General features: G+C 42.1%; 3 protein-coding genes across 8 annotated transcripts in view; 1 reads left to right on the top strand and 2 right to left on the bottom strand.

Annotated features, from left to right (window-relative positions):
- The window catches only part of LOC115180516 (tubby-related protein 3), a 45,435-nt gene extending 34,520 nt beyond the window's left edge, over window positions 1-10,915 (bottom strand). The window contains exon 1 of one of the 2 annotated variants that reach the window (XM_029742666.1): window positions 10,008-10,915. In XM_029742666.1, the coding sequence (XP_029598526.1) occupies window positions 10,008-10,108 (101 nt within the window). In that variant the 5' untranslated portion in view covers window positions 10,109-10,915. The remainder of the gene's footprint in view (window positions 1-10,007) is intronic. The other variant, XM_029742667.1, reaches the window with a different exon arrangement.
- Window positions 10,916-14,904: 3,989 nt separating this feature from the next.
- Window positions 14,905-16,830, bottom strand: LOC115180164 (uncharacterized). The gene is made up of 3 exons (XM_029742045.1): window positions 16,714-16,830; window positions 16,313-16,515; window positions 14,905-16,160 (listed from the first exon to the last, which is right to left on the bottom strand). The coding sequence occupies exons 2-3, from the start codon at window positions 16,493-16,495 to the stop codon at window positions 15,393-15,395; spliced, it is 951 nt and encodes a 316-aa protein (XP_029597905.1). The 5' UTR covers window positions 16,496-16,515; window positions 16,714-16,830; the 3' UTR covers window positions 14,905-15,392.
- Window positions 16,478-22,518, top strand: LOC115180162 (forkhead box protein M1). 5 transcript variants are annotated; one of them, XM_029742042.1, is made up of 9 exons: window positions 16,478-16,546; window positions 17,761-18,276; window positions 18,387-18,535; window positions 18,766-18,960; window positions 19,148-19,276; window positions 19,446-19,502; window positions 19,813-19,864; window positions 19,987-20,156; window positions 20,251-21,814. In XM_029742042.1, the coding sequence occupies exons 2-9, from the start codon at window positions 17,805-17,807 to the stop codon at window positions 21,055-21,057; spliced, it is 2,031 nt and encodes a 676-aa protein (XP_029597902.1). In that variant the 5' UTR covers window positions 16,478-16,546; window positions 17,761-17,804; the 3' UTR covers window positions 21,058-21,814. The 5 variants fall into 5 exon arrangements, with proteins under 5 accessions (XP_029597902.1, XP_029597903.1, XP_029597904.1 ...); XM_029742043.1 differs by lacking the exon at window positions 16,478-16,546 and adding an exon at window positions 16,961-17,079 and having other exon boundaries at window positions 19,446-19,487; XM_029742040.1 differs by lacking the exon at window positions 16,478-16,546 and adding an exon at window positions 16,962-17,079.
- Window positions 22,519-22,530: the final 12 nt, after the last annotated feature.

The following is a 22,530-nucleotide window of genomic DNA, read 5'->3' as shown; positions in this document are numbered from 1 at the left end:
TTTTCGATAAAACCTGTCATGCTGATATAAGAACATCATTGTACTTTATTTTATTAAAACTTTACATAGCTCATTTCTATTCTGTTAAGATTAATTACAATAATCTAAAATGTGCTTTTGAGCACCATGGGAGGACACCCTATGTTACGCACCCAATGCATATGGATGTCCGGTAAATTTCTCAAACATCCGGTAAATTAAAATCTTGCCGGTCACGGTGTCCGCCGCCAAATTTTCCTAACGGAAACCCTGCCTAGGCTACATGTCTGTTCCTTACACTAATCCTCTACACACATCCTCTGAAAGACTACACAAGCAGATTACATCAAATAATCACAGTCCACATTGCAGCATTTGAACAGGAAAGAGTGGGAACTGCCCTCTGATTATATTCTCCTCTCAGGGTAAAAATGGACCTATGGATTTCACACTTTTTCTGCAGAGTTAACAGTAACCTCCTACGCACACAGCACCATGCTCTGCTCTCAGGGCACCTCTGGTCAGCACAGTCCTAATGCACTGACATCAAACAGACATCAATAGGAGTGCTGGGGGACCATAGGGAGAGTTGATTTCCCTCAGACAAACCATTATATTAAGCACAGTGCCCTCAGTTCTGAAACTGATTGAGAAGCTAGTGTAAGACGAGGCAGGGAGAGGCAGGCTCCAACATGTCATGTCAGTGTTTCCCCTGTATTCATAAAACGTTTTCAGTGTAAACTTAAACGACTAAAACCAGATATAAAGTATGCAGAAAAGATAATGAGGGTACATATTTTTAAATAAGATAATCATTGAACTATTGATTTTGTTATGTTTGAGTCACTCAGATAGCATAAGAACACAGCATAAGCCATGGCAAAACGTGTAGAATTGCATGAAATCTGCTTAAAAGTAGCTGTCCAGTGTTTCCAGATTAATATGAAATATGACCTATAATGAATTACAATATGAGTAAAATAGTTTTCCTTCCCCCAAAAAATGTAATTAAGTATGCACAGCAGCTTTTCTGTGTTGGAATGGTTTAGGCGTACCCCAACAACAGAATGGTGTGGGCATATGCCGGTCATTAAAAAAAATGTATACAAGTAGACCACTGATTGGCCAGCTCAATCTCCTTATGAGTAGTACATCATACTCCATGAGGAAATTAGCAAGCATTTTTTTTAACGGTCTGTTTGAGATGCAAATTTTAAGTGTTTTTACTCCAATTTATGCTTTGGCCACATATACGAGTATAGGACGAGTCAACAACATTATTTGAATATGAGAATAGTATATAACAGAATATTAACTTTTAAAAGCGAGATTTTCACTGGACAGTTACTTTAAAACTGCAAATTTTTTCTCAGTCCCATGGCAAAATGTGTAGAATTGTAGGAAAGGATTAGCAAGTTACTAGAGTAACGTCAGCACAAATATGGAAAACATCAGATCATGATAGAAATGTAACTTGGTGTTAACAGGTTACGCTAGCTAGCTAACGCTACTTTAATTTGCTCATCAAAAGAACCATCATCTCAGGTGGAAAGTTGTCAGCACCTGATTCATCATCAGCTCAACAGTATAGCTGTCATTTAGCCATTATAGCTAACCATCTTTTTCTGCCCCAGGTGGGAAAATGTCGATGTGGCTGTAATTTATGCTTTGGCCACAAATACAAGTATAGGACGAGTCAACAACATTATTTTGGAGTTAACCTGTTGGGGCTAAGGGGCAGTATTTGCACGGCCGGATAAAAAACGTACCCGATTTAATCTGGTTACTACTCCTGCCCAGTAACTAGAATATGCTTTGGATAGAAAACACCCTAAAGTTTCTAAAACTGTTTGAATGGTGTCTGTGAGTATAACAGAACTCATTTGGCAGGCCAAAACCTGAGAAGATTCTGTACAGGAAGTGGCCTGGCTGACCATTTCTTGCCCTCCTTGATCATCTCTAACAAAAACAGGGGATCTCTGGCATGACGTGACACTTCCGGTCAGAATATTATCGCTTTTTTATGAGAAAAATGGCATAAAAATTGATTTTAAACAGCGGTTGACATGCTTCGAAGTACGGTAATGGAATATTTAGAATTTTTTTGTCACGAAATGCGTCGTGCTCGTAACCCTTATTTACCCTTTCGGATAGTGTCTTGAACGCACGAACAAAACGCCGCTATTTGGATATAACAATGGATTATTTGGGACCAAACCAACATTTGTTATTGAAGTAGAAGTCCTGGGAGTGCATTGTGACGAAGAACACCAAAGGTAATAACATTTTTCTTATAGTAAATCTGACTTTGGTGAGTGCTAAACTTGCTGGGTGTCTAAATAGCTAGCCCTGTGATGCCGGGCTATCTACTTAGAATATTGCAAAATGTGCTTTCACCGAAAAGCTATTTTAAAATCGGACATATCGAGTGCATAGAGGAGTTCTGTATCTATAATTCTTAAAATAATTATTATGTTTTTTGTGAACGTTTATCGTGAGTAATTTAGTAAATTCACCGGAAGTGTTTGGTGGGAATGCTAGTCACATGCTAGTCACCTGCTAATGTAAAAAGCTGTTTTTTGATATAAATATGAACTTGATTGAACAGACATGCATGTATTGTATAACATAATGTCCTAAGATTGTCATCTGATGAAGATCATCAAAGGTTAGTGCTGCATTTAGCTGTGGTTTGGGTTTATGTGACATTATATGCTAGCTTGAAAAATGGGTGTGTGATTATTTCTGGCTGGGTACTCTGTCCGATTTCAAAAAGGCTTTACAACGAAAGCAAAACATTAGATTATGTCAGGAGAGTGCCCAGCCAGAAATAATCAGACACCCATTTTTCAAGCTAGCATATGATGTCACAAAAACCCAAACCACAGCTAAATGCAGCACTAACCTTTTATGATCTTCATCAGATGACACACCTAGGACATTATGTTATACAATACATGCATGTCTGTTCAATCAAGTTCATATTTATATCAAAAAACAGCTTTTTACATTAGCATGTGACGTTCAGAAAAAGCATACCCCCCGCAAACTTCCGGGGAATTTACTAACAGTTTGCTAAATTACTCACGATAAACGTTCACAAAAAGCATAACAATTATTTTAAGAATTATAGATACATTACTCCTCTATGCACTCGATATGTCCGATTTTAAAATAGCTTTTCGGTGAAAGCACATTTTGCAATATTCTAAGTACATAGCCCAGCCATCACGGGCTAGCTATTTAGACACCCACCCAGTTCAGCCTTCACCAAAATCACATTTCCTATAAGAAAAATGTTCTTACCTTTCCTGTTCTTCGTCAGAATGCACTCCCAGGACTTCTACTTCAATAACAAATGTAGGTTTGGTCCCAAATAATCCATCGTTATATCCAAACAGCGACGTTTTGTTCGTGAGTTCTAGACACTATCAGAATGCTACATCACGGTCACGAGCATGGCGCATGGCGTGACAAAAAATGTCTAAATATTCCATTACCGTACTTCGAAGCATGTCAACCGCTGTTTAAAACCAATTTTTATGCCATTTATCTCGTAGAAAAGCGATAATATTCCGACCGGGAATCTGCAATGAGCCTAAACAGCCGAATGAAATTTCTCCACGGGGGCGAATCGTGCACGCGCCTCATTCAATGGTCCTCTGATCGGCCACTTGGAAAAGGCGATAATCTGTTTCAGCCAGAGGCCGCCTCGTCATCGTTCAGGTTTTTCCCGGGTTCTGAGAGCCTATTGGAGCCCTAGGAATTGTCACGTTACAGCTAAGATCCTTACTCTTCAATAAACAGATGCAAGACGCACGACTCCTTGTCAGACAGGCCACTTCCTGCATGAAACCTTGTCAGGTTTTTGCCTGCCATAGGAGTTCTGTTATACTCACAGACACCTTTCAAACAGTTTTAGAAACTTTAGGGTGTTTTCCACGAGGGCCTCTAAAATGTTTGGTGGAAATCCTAGAGGAAACACTGTATTTCTTTTTTTTATTTCACCTTTATTTAACCAGGTAGGCCACTTGAGAACAAGTCCTCATTTACAACTGCGACCTGGCCAAGATAAAGCAAAGCAGTGCGACAAAAACAACAACAGAGTTACACATAAACAAACGTACAGTCAATAACACAAAATAAAATAAAAATAGAAAAATCTATGTACAGTGTGTGCAAATGTAGAAGAGTAGGGAGGTAGGCAATAAACAGGCCCTAGAGGCGAAAATAATTACAATTTAGCATTAATACTGGAGTGATAGATGTGCAGACGATGATGTGCAAATAGAGATACTGGGGTGGAAAAGAGCAAGAGGGTAAGTAATAATATGGGGATGAAGTAGTCGGGTGTGCCATTTACAGACTGGCTGTGTACAGGTACAGTGATCGGTAAGCTGCTCTGACAGCTGATGCTTAAAGTTAGAGAGGGAGATATAAGACTCCAGCTTCAGAGATTTTTGCAATTCGTTCCAGTCATTGGCAGCAGAGAACTGGAAGGAAAGGTGGTCAAAGGAAGTGTTGGCTTTGGGGATGATCAGTGCTATATACCTGCTGGAGCGCGTGCTATGGGTGGGTGTTGCTATGGTGACCAGTGAGCTGAGATAAGGTGGGGCTTTACTTAGCAAAGACTTACAGGCTGACAACACCGCACCGCTAAATGTAGAAATCTATATTATTCAATCATGGCACCCACACTGCTCGCGTACGCTAACGAGCATCTGCGTTGCCAAGGGCTAAAATAGAAGTCAGTTCTATTTGTAACGCAGATCGCGCTGCAAGTCCTGCCTCTCCCATCTGCTCATTGGTTTATAGAAACAGGTGCCATTTCCTCATTGTTTATACCCACATGGGTGACTGAAAGACGAACAAGGTCAGTGGCGGTAATGCACCTAATTTATGAAAGTTGCCAATCGCAATATAATGTCAAGAGAAGAAAAAGCCTAGAAAGAGAGATGACTAGAAACGATTTGGTTGACCGTTTTATGTGTGGATTAATTGTCAGAGTAGAGGACCTTGTGCATTTCAGGTAAAATAACAACTCAATGTTTATATCCCAGGACAAAATAGCTAGCAACAGCAAGCTAGCTAGCTAAATAGGACAAATTAGCTAGCAAGTGCAAGCTAGCTAGCTAAATTGCCATAAATGTTTAATGCTTTTCGACCTGTCCCCAAATTAATGTAATTGGTTCAGGGTTTGTTTTGATATTTTAACCTGCGTGTCGTGATCGCATTTGGTGTGGGGGACAAACTCCATTTATGCACGATGGCGCACGCGCTCAGCCGGTTTGGGTTACGTGTTATAGATGACCTGGAGCCAGTGGGTTTAGCAACGGATATGTAGTGAGGGCCAGCCAGCGAGAGCATGCAGGTCACAGTGGTGGGTAGTATATGGGGCTTTGGTGATAAAACGGATGGCACTGTGATAGACTACATCCAGTTTGCTGAGCAGAGTGTTGGGGGCTATTTTGTAAATGACATCGCCAAAGTCGAGGATCGGGAGTATAGTCAGTTTTACAAGGGCTTGGCAGCATGAGTGAAGGAGGCTTTGTTGCGAAATAGGAAGCCGATTCTAGATTTAATTTTGGATTGGAGATGCTTAATGTGAGTCTGGAAGGAGAGTTTACAGTCTAACCAGACACCTAGGTATTTGTAGTTGTCCACATATTCTAGGTCAGAACCGTCCAGAGTAGTGATGCTAGTCTGGCGGGAGGGTGCGGGCAGCAATCGGTTGAAGAGCATGTACTTAGTTTTACTAGCATTTATAAGCAGTTGGAGGCCACGGAAGGAGTGTTGTATGGCATTGAAGCTCGTTTGGAGGTTTGTTAGCACAGTGTCCAAGAAACAAGCTAAAGTTATACCTCTGTATAAGAAGGGGATAAAGTCTGACCCTGGGAATTATAGGCCTGTATCTATCCTCTGTGTAACATCAAAGATCCTGGAGAGAATTGTACATGAGCAAATGTATGAATATGTTAACAAACAGGGTTTAATGTATGATTTTCAGTCGGGTTTTAGAAAAACATACTCCACTGATTCATGTCTACTTTACTTGACTGACTTCATCAGGAAAGAGATTGATGAGGGAAATCTGTGTGGAATGGTACTGCTTGACCTACAGAAGGCCTTTGATACAGTTAACCACTGTCTCCTAATCTCCAAACTGGAGGCACTGGGGTTAACTTGTTATGGATAGGGGGCAGTATTTTCACGGCCGGATAAAAAACGTACCCGATTTAATCTGATTATTACTCCTGCCCAGAAACTAGAATATGCATATAATTATTAGCTTTGGATAGAAAACACTCCAAAGTTTCTAAAACTGTTTGAATGGTGTCTGTGAGTATAACAGAACTCATTTGGCAGGCCAAAACCTGAGAAGATTCCAAACAGGAAGCGCCCTCTCTGACCATTTCTTGGCCTTCTTGATCATCTCTATCCAAAACAGGGGATCTCTGCTGTAACGTGACATTTTCTAACGCTCCCATAGGCTCTCAGAAGGCGCCAGAACGTTGAACGATGACTTTGCAGGCCATGGCTGAAAAACAGTAGCGCATTTGGATAGTGGTCGATCTGAGAACAATGAGAGTGGCGCGCGTGTGCACGAGACGACTCCATGTTTTTATTTTCAGTCTTTGAACGAAAACAGGGTTTCCCGGTCGGAATATTATTGCTTTTTTACGAGAAAAATCACATAAAAATGGATTTTAAACAGCGTTTGACATGCTTCGAAGTACGGTAATGGAATATTTTGAATTTTTTTTGTCACGAAACGTGCCGGGCGCGTCACCCTTCGTTACCCTTCGGATAGTGTCTTGAACGCACAACAAAACGCCGCTATTTGGAACATAACTATGGATTATTTGGAACCAAACCAACATTTGTTATTGAAGTAGAAGTCCTGGGAGTGCATTCTGACGAAGAACAGCAAAGGTAATCCAATTTTTCTTATAGTAAATCTGAGTTTGGTGAGTACCAAACTTGGTGGGTGTCAAAATAGCTAGCCATGATGGCCGGGCTATCTACTCAGAATATTGCAAAATGTGCTTTCACCGAAAAGCTATTTTAAAATCGGACACCGCGATTGCATAAAGGAGTTCTGTATATATAATTCTTTAAATTATTGTTATGTTTTTTGCGAACGTTTATCGTGAGTAATTTAGTAAATTCACCGGAAGTGTTCGGTGGGAATGCTAGTTCTGAACGTCACATGCTAATGTAAAAAGCTGTTTTTTTATATAAATATGAACTTGATTGAACAAAACATGCATGTATTGTATAACATAATGTCCTAGGAGTGTCATCTGGTGAAGATCATCAAAGGTTAGTGCTGCATTTAGCTGTGGTTTTGTTTTTTGTGACATTATATGCTAGCTTGAAAAATGGGTGTCTGATTATTTCTGGCTGGGTACTCTGCTGACATAATCTAATGTTTTGCTTTCGCTGTAAAGCCTTTTTGAAATCGGGCAGTGTGGTTAGATAAAGGAGAGTCTTGTCTTTAAAATGGTGTAAAATAGTCATATGTTTGAAAAATGGAAGTTTTCGAATTTTCGAGCAGTTTGTATTTCGCGCCACGCCTATCATTGGATATTGGAGCAGGTGTTCCGCTAGCGGAACGTCTAGATGTAAGATTAAGCAGTATCCCTCTAGGCTGGGTAAAGTCCTATTTATCAGGAAGGGAGCAAGTAGTAGAGGTTAATGGTTCACTGTCTCAGGCAAAACCAATGAGTTGTGGCGTTCCGCAGGGGAGCGTGCTTGGGCCTCTGCTGTTTTTATTGTATATTACCGATACGAAAGATGCTTGTTCTTGCCGTCTTTTTCTTTATGCGGATGACTCTACACTTCTGGTGTCTCACAAAAGTAAAACTATGTTGGAGAGCATACTTAGTACAGAGCTTACTAACATTAGCAAATGGCTTGGAGATAATAAGCTATCTCTGCACTTAGGGAAAACTGAAGCAATTATTTTGGGATCCAGACCTAAATTGTGTAGGTCGTCTGAAATCAGTGGAGTGGGTGAGTGGGTGAGGTGTGGACTACTAAAACCTCTGTTAGCTACTTGGGATGTATCCTTGATGGAAGCTTGGGAGGTGTGAGCATGGCCAATAAAGTGCTAGGGAAGGTTAATGCCAGGACTAAGGCTTTGGCTAGAAAGCCCAAGCTGCTTGATAAGGACTCCATGAAAGTGCTAGCTACTGCCCTCATTCAATGCAATTTTGACTATGCTAGTACTTCCTGGTTTGGGGGCTTATCTAAACTTATGAAGGGGAAGCTCCAGATAGCCCAGAATAAGCTGATCAGGGTAGTATTGAAGTTGAGTCCACGTACTCACATGGGCAGGAGCTGCTTTCAGGAACTAAACTGGCTGCCTGTTGAGGCTTGGGTGTCCCAGATCAGACTAGGTTTGGTTTACAGGAGTATTTATGGTCCTGCGCCCAGATATTTAAGTGATTACTTTCCTCGTGTTAGGGATGCACACAATCACAGCACCAGATCAGGTGTTGCTGATGTGTTCTTATACAGGTTCAGGAGTAATGCTGGGAAAGGTAATTTCTTGTATACTGGAGCCTCAGAATGGAATGAGTTGCCTCTGCCTATAAAAACAATGTCCTCTCTGGACAGCTTTAAAAATAAAGTAAAAATATGTTTGATGTCTTCTGTGCCCATATGAATAACCCCTATGATGTAACTGGAATGATGAGATAGATGTTCTTCTTCTATGTTTTTGTTTTATTATTTCACTGCCATACTGTGTTTTATCTTGTCTAGCCATCTTGTCTCAAGAGGACCACAATGGAAATAAGTCCCAGACTTTATTGTGTGTTATCCTCGATGATTTTATTCATGTGCATGTATGGCTTTTAAGTTTTATGTGTGCTTGTTTTTTTAAATGGTCGAATGAATAAACTAAACTAAAATGGGCCAGATGTATACAGAATGGTGTCGTCTGTGTAGAGGTGGATCAGAGAATCACCAGCAGCAAGAGCGACATCATTGATATATACAGAGAAAATAGTCGGCCCGAGAATTGAACCCTGTGGCACCCCCATAGAGACTGCCAGAGGTACAGACAACAGGCCCTCCGATTTGACACACTGAACTCTGAGAAGTAGTTGGTGAGCCAGACGAGGCAGTCATTTGAGAAGCCAAGGCTATTGAGTCTGCCATAAGAATGCGGTGATTGACCGAGTCAAAAGCCTTGGCCTGGATGATGAAGACGGCTGCACAGTATTGTCTTTTATCGATGCCGGTTATGATATCGTTTAGGACCTTGAGCGTGGCTGAGGTGCACCCATGACCAGCTCGGAAACCAGATGGCATAGTTCTTGTGTCAACATGTTTGCCTATTAATTGTCCTGAGCCCTTTTCCACAGTGTGCATTAATGTCACAAAGGGAATAGCTAATAATATTGTTTGTTGTGGGTGCAATGGTATTGCAACATTCGTGGGCATTCTTTAAAAACCAAAGACTGTGGAATTCTCTATTGCCTCCAGATAGTCACATAACATTCAGACATACAACATTCCAATCCACAATAATATGGGGGTGGAGTGTCATTATTTTGACCAGGAATGCACAGCATAAGGAACATGTTTGCTTGTGAAATAGGCATTAAGAATCCCTAAATGAAACTCAACGTCACAGGGTGAAATGAAGTTGCAAAAGCAATGCAGTGGATTTCACTTGTGGGTGCTAGCTAGACCTTAAGCTGAGCAAAAGAACAGTGTTTGTTGTCATAATAGCAGGGTCCTAAACAGTATAAAGTCAGTTGTCATTTTAATGACAAGTTGTCATGACTGTGTTTATGACAGCTGATTCTGTTATGCCGAAGGGTTCAAGTAGTGTTAAATAATAATCATACTCTGACTGACATATTATAATTTGTCTATTGCCTCCATGTAGCATATCACATAACTATCACATCATTAACGAACTGAACCATCCAACACCTTATTCAACATCGGATTGTCCCCATGTTGGCCACAGTTCCATACAATCATTATGCTATGACATTAGCTTGATTCACCTGCTTTTGTTGATGTTGTTCATCCTGTCACTTCTTCCGTTTCGGGAGACTTCTTTGGTGGTGTCCGTGCTGAGTGATGTTGCCAAGATTGCCCACCTCATAGGCCCTAATACTGTATTTTTTAGCAAGCTGCTATAGTACCCACATTTCTGCGGTGCCGTCTCCAAGGAGAATGGCGCAAGCTCCTATGACAAAGCCACAGTAACTCGAGAAATCGAGTGTAATATAGTCCCCATCTGATGGCTTTCGTGACGCAATGATGTAACGTTAGCAACCCAACATATTCAAGGCTTGAGCCTTTCCAGATGTTTATAACGTCGTTATAGCTCCGTTGTCAACATGCATGTTCATGCCATTTTGACATTTTTCAGATGGAACGTTATAGCTAGCTAGCAAGTTAAAATAAAAAAATACTCTCTCATTTTCAAACACATTCCTGTTACAAAACATTAATCAAAAAGTTTACGAGCAATCCATGACGAATTGTGTGCTTTCTGCTTTACCGTTAACAAGCACGCTAGCTAGCTAACAATCGATGGAGTTTTCCTAGCTACAATTCACTGACCAGCTCGTGCTTCCTTTTCGTGATAAAACGATGGCCAAATCGTTAATGATACGCGTTTAACTCTGCTTGATTCCAAGAAAAACAAGAAAAATAGAATAGTTAGCTGCATTTCAAGTTGTGAAAAATATGTATTTTAGTTTGTGCTATGTATTATCTTCCATGATTAATTTACCACTCAGCCTCTGTTCTAGTCTCTTCGCGGAGCACGCTATCTTCAGGCAAGCAAGGAACGTTAGCTAGCTAGGCTAACATTAGCCAAACTAGCATCGTAGTCTTCTCGAGCAACAGTGCCTTCTGAAAAAGTTAAGCGATAGACAAGTCTCGCGCACCACCACCAGACACACTTCGCCCATCACATTTGGACACCGCATGTCTACATAATATTTGTTATTTATTTATTTAACCATTATTTAACCAGGTAGGCAAGTTGAGAACAAGTTCTCATTTACAACTGTGACCTGGCCAAGATAAAGCAAAGCAGTTTGACACATACAACAACACAGTTACACATGGAGTAAAACAAACATACAGTCAATAATACAGTAGAAAAATAAGTCTATATACAACGTGAGCAAATGAGGTGAGATAAGGGAGGTAAAGGCAATAAATAGGCCATGGTGGCGAAGTAAATACAATATAGCAATTAAAACACTGCAATGGTAGATTTGACAGTAGATGAGTGTGCAAAGTAGAAATGCTGGGGTGTAAAGGAGCAAAATAAATAAATACAGTAGGGGAAGAGGTAGTTCTTTGGGCTATTTATAGATGGGCTATGTACAGGTGCAGAAGCCAATTCTAGATTTAACTTTGGATTGGAGATGTTTTATGTGATAATATCATGGGCAAAGAACTATATATATATAGTTATATATATATGTAGTATATATATATATATATATATATATATATATATATAGGAAAAAAAGAAATAATTAAAATATAAATATATATTTATTTTTTTACTTACCTTATGCTGTAGTAACTCATGTTTATCCACGGTTGCTATGGATCCCAGCTTGTGGTGGCCTCCCGGTGCAGCAGACAACTTTCCTTGACACGCTTGGAAAATTGTTCCCCACAGCCCTAGTTACCGCACATGACTACAACACAGTGTTGCCAACTCCTCAGTAAGAAAAGTAGCTATTGGCTGTCCTACAAGTCGCTAAATGACGTCATCGCCTAATTTGCATAATTGGCCATGTGCATGTAATTGTGATGGATGCTGTAGGAGAGAGGAATAACGTCATGGGAGAGACAAAACGTGAGTAAAAACACCCTAAATATGTTTAGAAATACAAATTAACTTTCTTCTGTCGATTCTTGTTTTTTTATGTCAGAATTCCAACCCTCCTCCTTTATCCGGACTTGGGGCCGGCAAAAGTGACCCAAAAGAGACACTGGCGGAGTTACTTAGTTTTTTATTAAATTTTTTTGTTTTTTAGTTACATTTTTTTTTATTTGGTTTGGTTTTTAACCTTAGGGTCCACTTAGGAGCCTACAACAAGTCACAGTAAAACATGAACATTTTTAAACGTAACATTTTTTACATTTTTTTGTATACAATCTACATTAACAATCTAAATGGACCAAAAAGAGACAATAGAAAAAACTGTCAATGGCAATGTGAGAAAATTATGGTAACTAGTCTGGCCCTAATTCAGGTTAATAGTTTTTTTTTCCAGACCCCCCTCCACACACACATAGGCTGTGCTGGCTCACACAAAGAGTGGGTCATCGTCATTTTGGTCAGGGCTCTCTATGGCAGGTTCAGCAACTGAGGGAGCTGGCTTAAATGAGTAAGCAGCCGATGTGCCAAAAATCTGCAAAACATTATCAGGCAGCTGGTGCTCATAGCAAGCCTCACCAGACAGCTTCAGTCCATATCGAATGTACAGGATGGAGTTAAGGGTCTGCAAGGACATCCGATTTCTAAGTTTGCTTTTTACCACACTCATCTGGCTGAATACTCTCTCGACTTCAGCATTCGAGTGTGGCAAGGACAACACAGACACAGCAGCCATGGCAAGTTCTTGAAACGGGTTGATATCAGCTGCATCCTTGAACTTCCAAATCTCACTCCAGAAGCCCAGTGTGTTTTTTGTCTCATTACATTTACTAAGATAGATGGCACGCCATTGCTGGACAATCTTGTCTATCTCTGCATTTCAGTCGCCAAGGAGCTTGGCTATTTTTTTTTCTCCAGGGCTCTTATTGTGCTTTAGAGTTTCCTCCACTTTGAAAACTGACATGTACTGCAATGCTTCAATGTTGTCCGGCAGTCTCACCCTCAACTCATTAGTGAGGGAGATGATGAAGGCTACACACCGCTTTCGGACATTGTTTTCATCCTCAGGCGCAAGATGGAGCTCAGCTGCCTTTGTCTCAAAAAGGTAACCAAGGTACAGTTTGCGACTGATGTATCCATCTATTGGCCCTTTGAGTACATCAACATTTGCCAGTGGATTCAGCATCCTGCTGCTCACAGACTTGATCAGGCTAAACAAGCTGTCAAGTAGCTTAAGAGGATCTACTTGCTCTCCCTCAAAAGCCTTGATGGCCAACTGTACCTCACCCAGCACTAACTTCAAAAAAGTCAGATACAATATGTTTTGAGGATCACTGTACATGGAGTATAAAACCTCAGCCATGTAGCAGTGTTCACTGGACTTGGTGACTGTGAAATGCAGCCTAAGCTCCTCCCACTGGTCCAAAATGCGTGAAACCGCGGGTTCAATGGAGAGCCAACGTGTGGCACACACCTTGGTTATCTGTAAAGGTTTCTCCCCACAGTTGATGGTCTCATATATGGCCTTGTAGGCCTCCCTGCGCTTTGGAGACAATGAAAACCAGTTATAAGTCTCTCGTACCTAGTACTCCACACTACGGGGGATGGTGTCATTGGAAGCATGACTTTGAGCAAGCTACAGCGAATAACAACCAGATATTTGAGGCCATATCCCCGTCATAACAGAGGCATTGTCAGTCCCTATCCCCAGGAGTTCCTCTTTTTTAAGACAACACTTCTTGAGGAAAGCCACAACAGCACGGGCTATAGATTTGGCATATCCTCCCTCCAACTCAACAAGCCCCAAAAATGTTGATACAATTGTCTGCTTGATGTCACTAAAGTACCTTATCACAACTCCCAGGTACTTAGAAACACTTACATCCGTGAACTCTTCGAGGAGGAGGCTGAAACGCTGGACACCCACATCTGCAACCAACTTTTTCAGAAAGTATGGTGCTAGAACACCATTAATCATTTCTGTGCACTTTGTCCTGTGCATTTTGAAGTGGGTAGCATCAGTGGAGTCTGAGAAAGCAGCTCTACATGCTTCTCCAATGTGATCACATGCCAGCATGGAACAGTTCAGCGATAGCTAATGCCATGGTGGCCTCAGCCTTTTTTGTAGTACATTTTTTTAACCATAAATGGCAGCTTGTTTTGGGTGGAACTGTTATAAGGCTTTGCCTTTTGAGTATGTTTTTGAGTTGTCATGTGTTTTTTACATCACTAAGTTTGGCGTAGAAATCAGCCTTACAGTACAGCCAGTATGCCTGTGTATCATCTCCAATAAATGGCTTCAACCAGCCTTTGAATTCAGGGTTTGATTCCCACTCCTTTCTGTATTTTTGAGTGTACAGTTTAGACTGAGACATGATGAGCTAGCCAGCTAGATGTTTAGCTTATGTCACAGAGAGGCACACACACAGTGGACAAGGTGAGTGACTGAGGCTGTGTGAGTCAAATGCAGCGATTTATTTTAGACAAAGAACATTTTACATTTACATCCCTCCCTGAATGTAAGCCAGGGCAGGATCAGCCAGCGGCAGCTTCCCGCATGCGCGATTCATTTGCATTCTGGACGCGGAGGGGTGAACATCTCCTGCTCTGACTGCAGCTGGGAGGGACTGCTGCGCGAGGACTGGGCCGCCTGTGAATGCTTTGGGACGGAGGTGGGGACCACGGCAGCACCCGCTGCTCGTTGAGAAGAGTAAGAACGATACGTGTTTTCACGTCAGTCTCCAATAACACCTGAAAAAGTTGCTAGATTTGTCGCAAGTCGATTTTTTGAAAATGTGTCGCTAGAGGGGTCTGAATACTCTGTAAATATAGCAACAAAGTCGATATGTTGGCAACACTGACAATGCTATTGGATGGCAAGTTATACTGACTGAGTGATTGGACAGGTTTCTTTGCTTCTGCATGCCATGTTACCACACATGTAGCTAGTAATAGACCCCTCTATTTATACCCAAGTTACTAGCTAGTGTTGTAACACACACCACGGAAATTCATTATGTATTTTTGTTAAATTGAAAAACAACCAATTTAAAAAATATATTTAATGTGGACCCAGGGTACAAAGAAAACAAGAACCTAGACAGAGCCACATCCATAATGGGCTGAACTACCAACTGCACATGGACAACATGCCAAGTTATCCCGAGCAGCAAAACAATTGAGTGGACTCGATAATATCCCGAGCAGCAAAACAATTGAGTGGACTCGATAATATCCCGAGCAGCAAAACAATTGAGTGGACTCGATAATATCCCGAGCAGCAAAACAATTGAGTGGACTCGATAATATCCCGAGCAGCAAAACAATTGAGTGGACTCGATAATATCCCGAGCAGCAAAACAATTGAGTGGACTCGATAATGTCCCGAGCAGCAAAACAATTGAGTGGACTCGATAATATTATAGTCATTGCAACATATCACTTTCAATCAGTGGACTAATGTATTCAGGTGGTGTTAACTACAATTCAGTGTTAATTGCAGAACATGATAATAAAATGTCAACATTTACAGTTATTAGATGCTAATCAGTGCCTCTGCACTTGAAAGATAACCTCGGTCCCTCAGCAACCTCATCAGCCCTTTCCTCCTCCTCCATGTAACCTTGACTCCATAGTCCCTCTCTGGGGTGTCTGTTGCTAAAATCTCTGAAGTCACGGTGTGTGGCGGGGTCATCGGCTGTGACGCAGGCAACAGGAGACGAAGAAAGGAGGAACTACCATCATGGTGTAATTCTGGAGTTTCTACATCAGGTGGGGAGAAGACATTGTCCGTGCCAGGGGTGTGGTGTGTTGCTGAGGCAGGAGTCCGAGCAGAGCATGACGCTGGGCTCTTGCAATGTCTGGCAACATTGGCAGCTGAAGTTCTAAGGACCCCCACACATCTGATAGAGGTTGATGCTGCATCTTCCGGTGTTACCGCTGACAACCGTCTCCTCTCAGCCGTCCCTTTCCTGAGAGAAGTTCTCTGTGTTGGTGTCTCCGTTTCATCTTGGTTACTTAGGTACTCTGTACTTAGAGAACCGACCTTATGCACTTGCAAGCCCTGCTGCTCCTCATGGGCCCCAAGAGCAGATTCTACAGCTTTCTTTCCACGTGCATGCTTTTGATGAAGAGATTGGACTGTTGACCTTCTCTGAAAAGATAAGGCTTGGAACTTGCAAACACTACTTTTTCTAGATAAGTGAGAACTCCTGTCAATAATGCTTGTTGCAGAGAGGCACTTCTCCCTCCCTCGCCTTCCTTTGGGTGCAGGGGGCGGTAGTTGATCAAACTGTGGACTCACCTGAAATTGAGTGAGAGACGACATCTTTGAACATGTTGAACGGACAACATTCCGAAGATAATCAATCATGTTGTAATTTAATTATTTAGTATCATCATACATACATACATACATACATACATACATACATACATACATACATACATACATACCCAAGAACTACAGGCTGTACAGCTGTTCTGTCGCTGCTCCTCAACCAGAAATGACTTGGGATTGAGAGCGCCTCTCACTTGAGGCACGTTGTGGTATCTGGCGTCATCAAGTGGTGGCTCAAAAAACAACAGCGACGACTTCTGTGAGTTTGGCAAAGATGTCTTTCTTGTTTTACGGGGCATCAGAGATCATGGCTGAGGAGCTGATGGGATCAAGAGAAGGTGAAATATAAGGTGACGTATCAAAGTAATGCAGTATGGAACAGATGTGGTATATAAGAAACGTTATAACGCTATAGCTTGCTTCGGGTTAAGTAGCTAGTTAGCTACAACAACAAAACAGAATACAGTGAAGTACCCTTCCATGAACACAGTACGCCTTCGTATATCACACGACGTACCTGGGTGTAAACTGCATGTCAGAAGAAGCTAGTTATCAATGTTTTGAAGAAATAATGTCAGAATCAGAAAGGACAAACATTTGGCATTTGCTTTGCTGTCCTCCTCAAGTCTTTCCGTTAACATAATGGCTAACGCTGATTGGTTTTCACATCCACTGGGTTCAGCTCATTGGATATGCAAAGACCACATGACCGCAATCGCAAATACTGCGCCAAAATTCAAACTCCCATTCCCTTTCACACTGAATGAAAGGAGGTGGAGATCTACAAACTACCTATCAACTTTCATTTTCGAGTATTGTCACTGTTTAATTAAGGAGTCAATTAACCCAGAACAAAAGCGCATCGCATCACCATAATATGAAGGTTTGTTATTTTCAACTTGGTTAAAGTTGCTAGCTAGCTGGCAAACTAAACGCGCTAACTACTACCGCTAGCTAGCTAACTACTAGTTTACGTTAGTTTGGGGAATATTGTTCTACCTTCTTTGTATGTTAGCTAGCTAACTATAAACCCGTGGATTAGCAACTAGCTAATTTAGTTAACACCATCATGTTCTAGAAGACTGCGTCATAACCATAGCTGATATTTGAAAGACTGGTATTTATATTCTAAAATCGTTAGCTAGCTAGCTATAGTAACAATTAACTATTTTTAATTGAAACAAATATATTTTAGTATAGTTAAGTTAGCAAGTTACTAGAGTAACGTCAGCGCAAATATGGAAAACATCAGTTCATGTGATCCATATCCGAAATGCATTTAATTCGGCGTTGTTACCAGGTTACGCAAGCTAGCTAACGCTACTTTAATTTGCCCATCAAAAGAACCTTAGATAATTTTTGAACTAACAGCTTTTGCATCGACAGTCTTGCTTGTTTAGTTGCAGCATATCAACTCCGGTAGAAAGTTGTCAGCACCTGATTCGTCATCAGATCAGTTTAGCTATCATTTAACCATTATAGCTAACTAGCTCTAACCTAACCAGCTTTTTCTGCCCCAGGTGAAATGTAGTTGTGACTTTAACGTTACCTGTTATCTCTTCAGACATCAAGTGAAGTCAAAGGGCCAGCCTCTGTAATCTGAGCAAAATGAGACAGAGCCCAAGAAGGCCCCTGATCCTTAGGAGGAGGAAGCTTCCTTTTCAGCTAAATGAACCAGCACTTGATGGCTCAATTGATGAGCCTGATGGACTACAACACAAGGAAGCATCCACATCCAAACCCCCAGGTGGCCAGTGCTTTCCTGATGGCATCCGCATCATGGACCATCCCACTATGCCTGGCACACAAGTGGTTGTCATCCCCAAAACTGCAGACCTTCAGAGTGTAATTGGGGCCCTCACTGCCAAGGGGAAGGAGTGTGGCTCTCAAGGACCAAACAAATTCATCCTTCTAAGTGGTGGCGGCTGTATCGAGGATGGTGCAGATTCTTTCTGTCAACCTAGCTATATGAGAGGTCACAGCTCTGGTAGGAGTAGCATGGCTCTTGTCACACAGCCAGAGAAGGCAACAACAATGGACTGCCTAAAGGATACTAGGACTTTGACTACAATTAAACCATGTATGTTTATTTGCTTTCATGATTTTGGGTTAAATGACCCTCCACTTTTCAGGTGTTTAACTATTTGATGATGAACGTTGTTGATGCGCACAGTTTTTATTATTTCACAGTGAATAGGGACCTTGATTGCAGTCCTCTAGATGACAGCCTTACTAACATCCAGTGGCTTGGGAGGATGAATACAGACGGTCTTGAACCAGATCCTGCTAAGAAAGCTGCCAACAAAGAGAATCGTGACGCTTGCCAACAGATTCTCCAGGTTTGGCTCCTCTTTTAGCATATCGGTGTGATTGTTCACGGACGTATGTAAACAGCGATGCTCAAGGAGGGTGTCACCGGCAACGTGTTATACGTTTATCTAGAATGTTTCAAATGTTGCACTCAAGTGTGATATTAGTTCTGTGTGCTTGCTGCATTTGTTGAGTCTTCAAAGTGTATCTAAATAGGCCAAACAAAAGCAACCTCTCTTTTGTTCTGTTTTGCACACAGTCACAAAGTGAGCGACTGGAAGCACACAGGGTTGTCAAAGACCCCTTGTCAGAGAGACCACCCTACTCGTACATGGCAATGATTCAGTTTGCCATCAACAGTAAGAAGAGCAGAAGGATGACATTGAAAGAGATCTACACTTGGATTGAGGATCACTTTCCATATTTCAGAAAGGTGGCCAAGCCAGGCTGGAAGGTAAACATCCACAATAAGCCCTTGGTCACAGATAGATTTTATTGGTGTCACTGTAGTAGTTGAGGACAAGATCGTGTTACAATAGAAGCAGAAAAATACCCCTTAAGCACCCAACAAAAATGTGTATAATTGCCAATGGCATAAGCCACATCCTCTTAGTTTGATATTGTCTATGCTCCTTTGCCAGAATTCCATCCGCCACAATCTCTCCCTGCATGACATGTTCATCCGTGAGACAACACAAGATGGCAAGATCTCCTACTGGACCATCCGCCCAGAGGCCAATCGCTGCCTTACTCTTGACCAGGTTTACAAGGTCGGCATGTTACCCACTTTTCTGTTCTGTCATATTTTGTCGCTGGCCAATTACAACTATGGGACTCCACAAAAGGACAAATCTCTGCATATAACGGTCTTAACTCTGATATCTACCTCTTATCTCTATGTTAACTCTGTCCCTTTTGACCAATTATCCACCCCCACAGACTGAGTCTGATCCAACTTCCATCTCGTCTCGGACCACGCAGGTCTGTGAACAACATGTAAGATTGTTTTACCCTTCTTTTCATCTGTGTCAGTCAGTCAGGGAGGACAGGACAGTCGGAGAGAGGACAGGACATGCTTTCCATCTGTTCTTGTTTAGCTCATTAAGCTGACAATTAATTTCAGGGGAGATGCGAGGTGTAGGCAGAGAGGCAGACATCACAGGACCACCGTACATAGTCAGTAACTTCTTCTACACAGGTCTAACTCATGCCGTCTTCATACGTTGTCTTTGAGAAGAGAAAGGGACCATTTCAATTAGAATAGTTGTTGGGAATAAGAAGTTAACATCTCAATTGTTTCCCGCAGCAACAAAAGAGAATTGCTCCTGAAATCAAGAAAACATCTGCCAGTGCCCCTGGTGAGTGAGGGAAAGACCTGGGGGGAAACAAGCAGCTGGACAATTACCAAACCTTTCAGAGTTGGAAATGATTGATGTGTAGCCGTTGCCTCTACTTTTTTTTCTGCCATCCATATGTTCAGAGAGGAAGATGAAGCCCCTTCTTCCTCGTGCAGACTCCTACCTGGTCCCCATCCAGCTGCCTTTCACCCAGTCACTCTTCTTGTCCTCGTCCACACAGCTCCCCCTTTCTGCCCCCCAACAGAAATCTAGCTCCTCAGGAGGGGGCAAGAGGGTCCGTATAGCTCCCAAGGTAAAGTATCACCGTACCTTTTTTTTAAGTGCCGAGAGGTTACTTGATTCCCTATAATTATTAAATGAATACGTTGGGACTGTGTGTTTGGCAGGTTACGTATAGTGATGCCTCCACAGTGATGCTGTATGCTCCTCCAGTTGAGGAGATGAAGGAGGAGCAGGTCTGTGTGCCCCTGACCTCCGTTGCTCCTAGGGCTGTTCTGACCAACACCAGGAAGGAAGTCAGCAGCTCCCGTCGCAAGCAGCGCCTCGTCCTGCCTTCCAACGAGGAGCCCGTGCTCCTCTTGCCCGACAGCACCTTCTTTGACTCGGGCCTGGCCTCCGACGGCTCCGCCTTCCAGGACGCTGAGCTCGATCCCCGGCCGGAGCCTGACATCCCCTGCAGGGAGTTCTCTTTCAAGACCCCCATCAAGAGCAGCCACCCAGCCTCCTCCACACCCAGCAAGCCACCCACTGTGCTGTTAGAGCCCTGGAGGGTGACCCCGCTGGGCAAGGAGAGAGGCGGCATGCTGGACTTCAGCCCCATCCGCACCCCCGGCCCCAGCTTCACCCCGCACCGCCATGACCACACCCCCTTCAGCTTCAGTAGCACACCCTTTAAGGACCTGCCCTTGTTCAACTCCCCTCGCGAGCTGCTCACCTCTGCACGCTCCTCATCCGCGGCTGGCCCCACCGGCACCTGCTCCCCGGGGCCAGAGCGTCTGCAGGGCTGCTCCAGAGAGCTCGAGATCGGGGGTCCCTCCACAGCCAACCGCTCCCTTACGGAGGGCTTGGTCCTGGACACCATGAACGACAGCCTGAGCAAGATCTTGGTGGATATCAGCTTCTCTGGACTGGAGGATGATGATCTGGGTATGGGGAACATCAGCTGGTCTCAGCTCATCCCTGAACTCAAGTAGCCGAGCAGAGAGCGTGACCCTTTCAAAGTTCTTTGCTAGATGAGGATGCCATAGTCTCATTACCCAAGCTGCTCACATCATCTTCCAATCTGTAAATGTGGGAGTTTTCTTTTTAACTTAGATTTTTTATTTTTTTGTCATTGGTTGCTTTTTTAAATACTAACCAGTCTTTTTCCTCTCACTTGGTTGTTTCATGCCACAAGCTTAAGCGACCATATTTTGATAACAATTCACTGCTTCCCACGATAGTGTTGAAGGAACTACTAGAGAACCGAAAAGTATGCCTGAGTTATGTTAATTTGCACATTTTGTAATATGTTTTGCTCTTTAAAATGTACATTTATAGATAAATCATCAAACTATCCAGTGAGACCGACACTACCATGCTAGAATATAAGATGTGGTGCCTCCTCTGAAAGTGAGCGAGTCTCCATTTGATTGGACATCTGAAAGGACGTAACATAATGTACAGATGATCAACCACCAATGAGAGAAAGTAATAAACAACAAGGACTGTCTACACCCAAAGGAGATGCCATTTTTGATTGACCAAGTCAACACTTATTCTAGTGCACTTTTGTAACTTATTCTAGGTATGACAATGTCCAATCTGCTTTGTGAACTTTTAAAGAGTGATAGTAGTTTCTCACTCACTATGTAAAAGCATAAAGTAGTATGGTGATGTATTCTATTCCTGTGTTACTCCGTCTGTGTAGAAGGGAAATATATTTGAATAAAAGAAATGTTTCAATTGTCATTGGAAGTTTTTTGGCTAGAAGATTAAACATTTAATGCATGAGTTTATGGTTTTATCTTGATCAAAGGGTCATAGTTGTTATGGGAAAGGAAGACTGCATCATTTGTATATGACATTCTGAATGATGTATGTCTTTTTATAGTTATTCTCTGTTCGTTTGTTAGCTGTGCTTGTGGACACATTCAGGTTAAAGTTTGAGGAGCATCCTGTCTGCTAGTGTTTAATATCATGGCATGGGTTTGCTGGTGATTGACTTGGTTTCATATTTTTACAGTATTGGTGTCTTGAAACTGTAGCTAATGTAAATGTTTAAAGTGCCTTTTTTCTTTTTGGGTGGGTGTGCTGACTACAGTGAAACCCAGTGACTTTGCTGCTCCTTTTCACATTGGCTGGGTTTAGATGTCTTGACTTTGACTAGATTCACACAGTCCTGGGTTTCTTGTCCCATATAATTTAAAAGTATGATAGACTGGAAGAGGCATGAACACCACATAATATGCAAGAACTTTTACATTCTGGTTCAATATTTATTACATGACCAGTACAACAGACCCCAGAGGAAGGCTTGGGGAAAAACTGACATGGGTACATTTTGGGGTGTTTAAGAAAAGCGTGTCTATTTTATGACTCCTATGTAAATGGAATAAATGAATGTCACAGTTTCTCTTACTGGTATTTGGTACGCAAATAAAACTATGTCAACATTTGCTGATCGT

The sequence above is a fragment of the Salmo trutta genome, chromosome 40 (genome assembly GCF_901001165.1).
Source record: "Salmo trutta chromosome 40, fSalTru1.1, whole genome shotgun sequence".
In the NCBI taxonomy this organism is placed as follows: Eukaryota; Metazoa; Chordata; class Actinopteri; order Salmoniformes; family Salmonidae; genus Salmo; species Salmo trutta.
The sequence above is the reverse complement of the archived record's forward strand: the minus strand, read 5'-3'. Positions and strand labels throughout refer to the sequence as shown.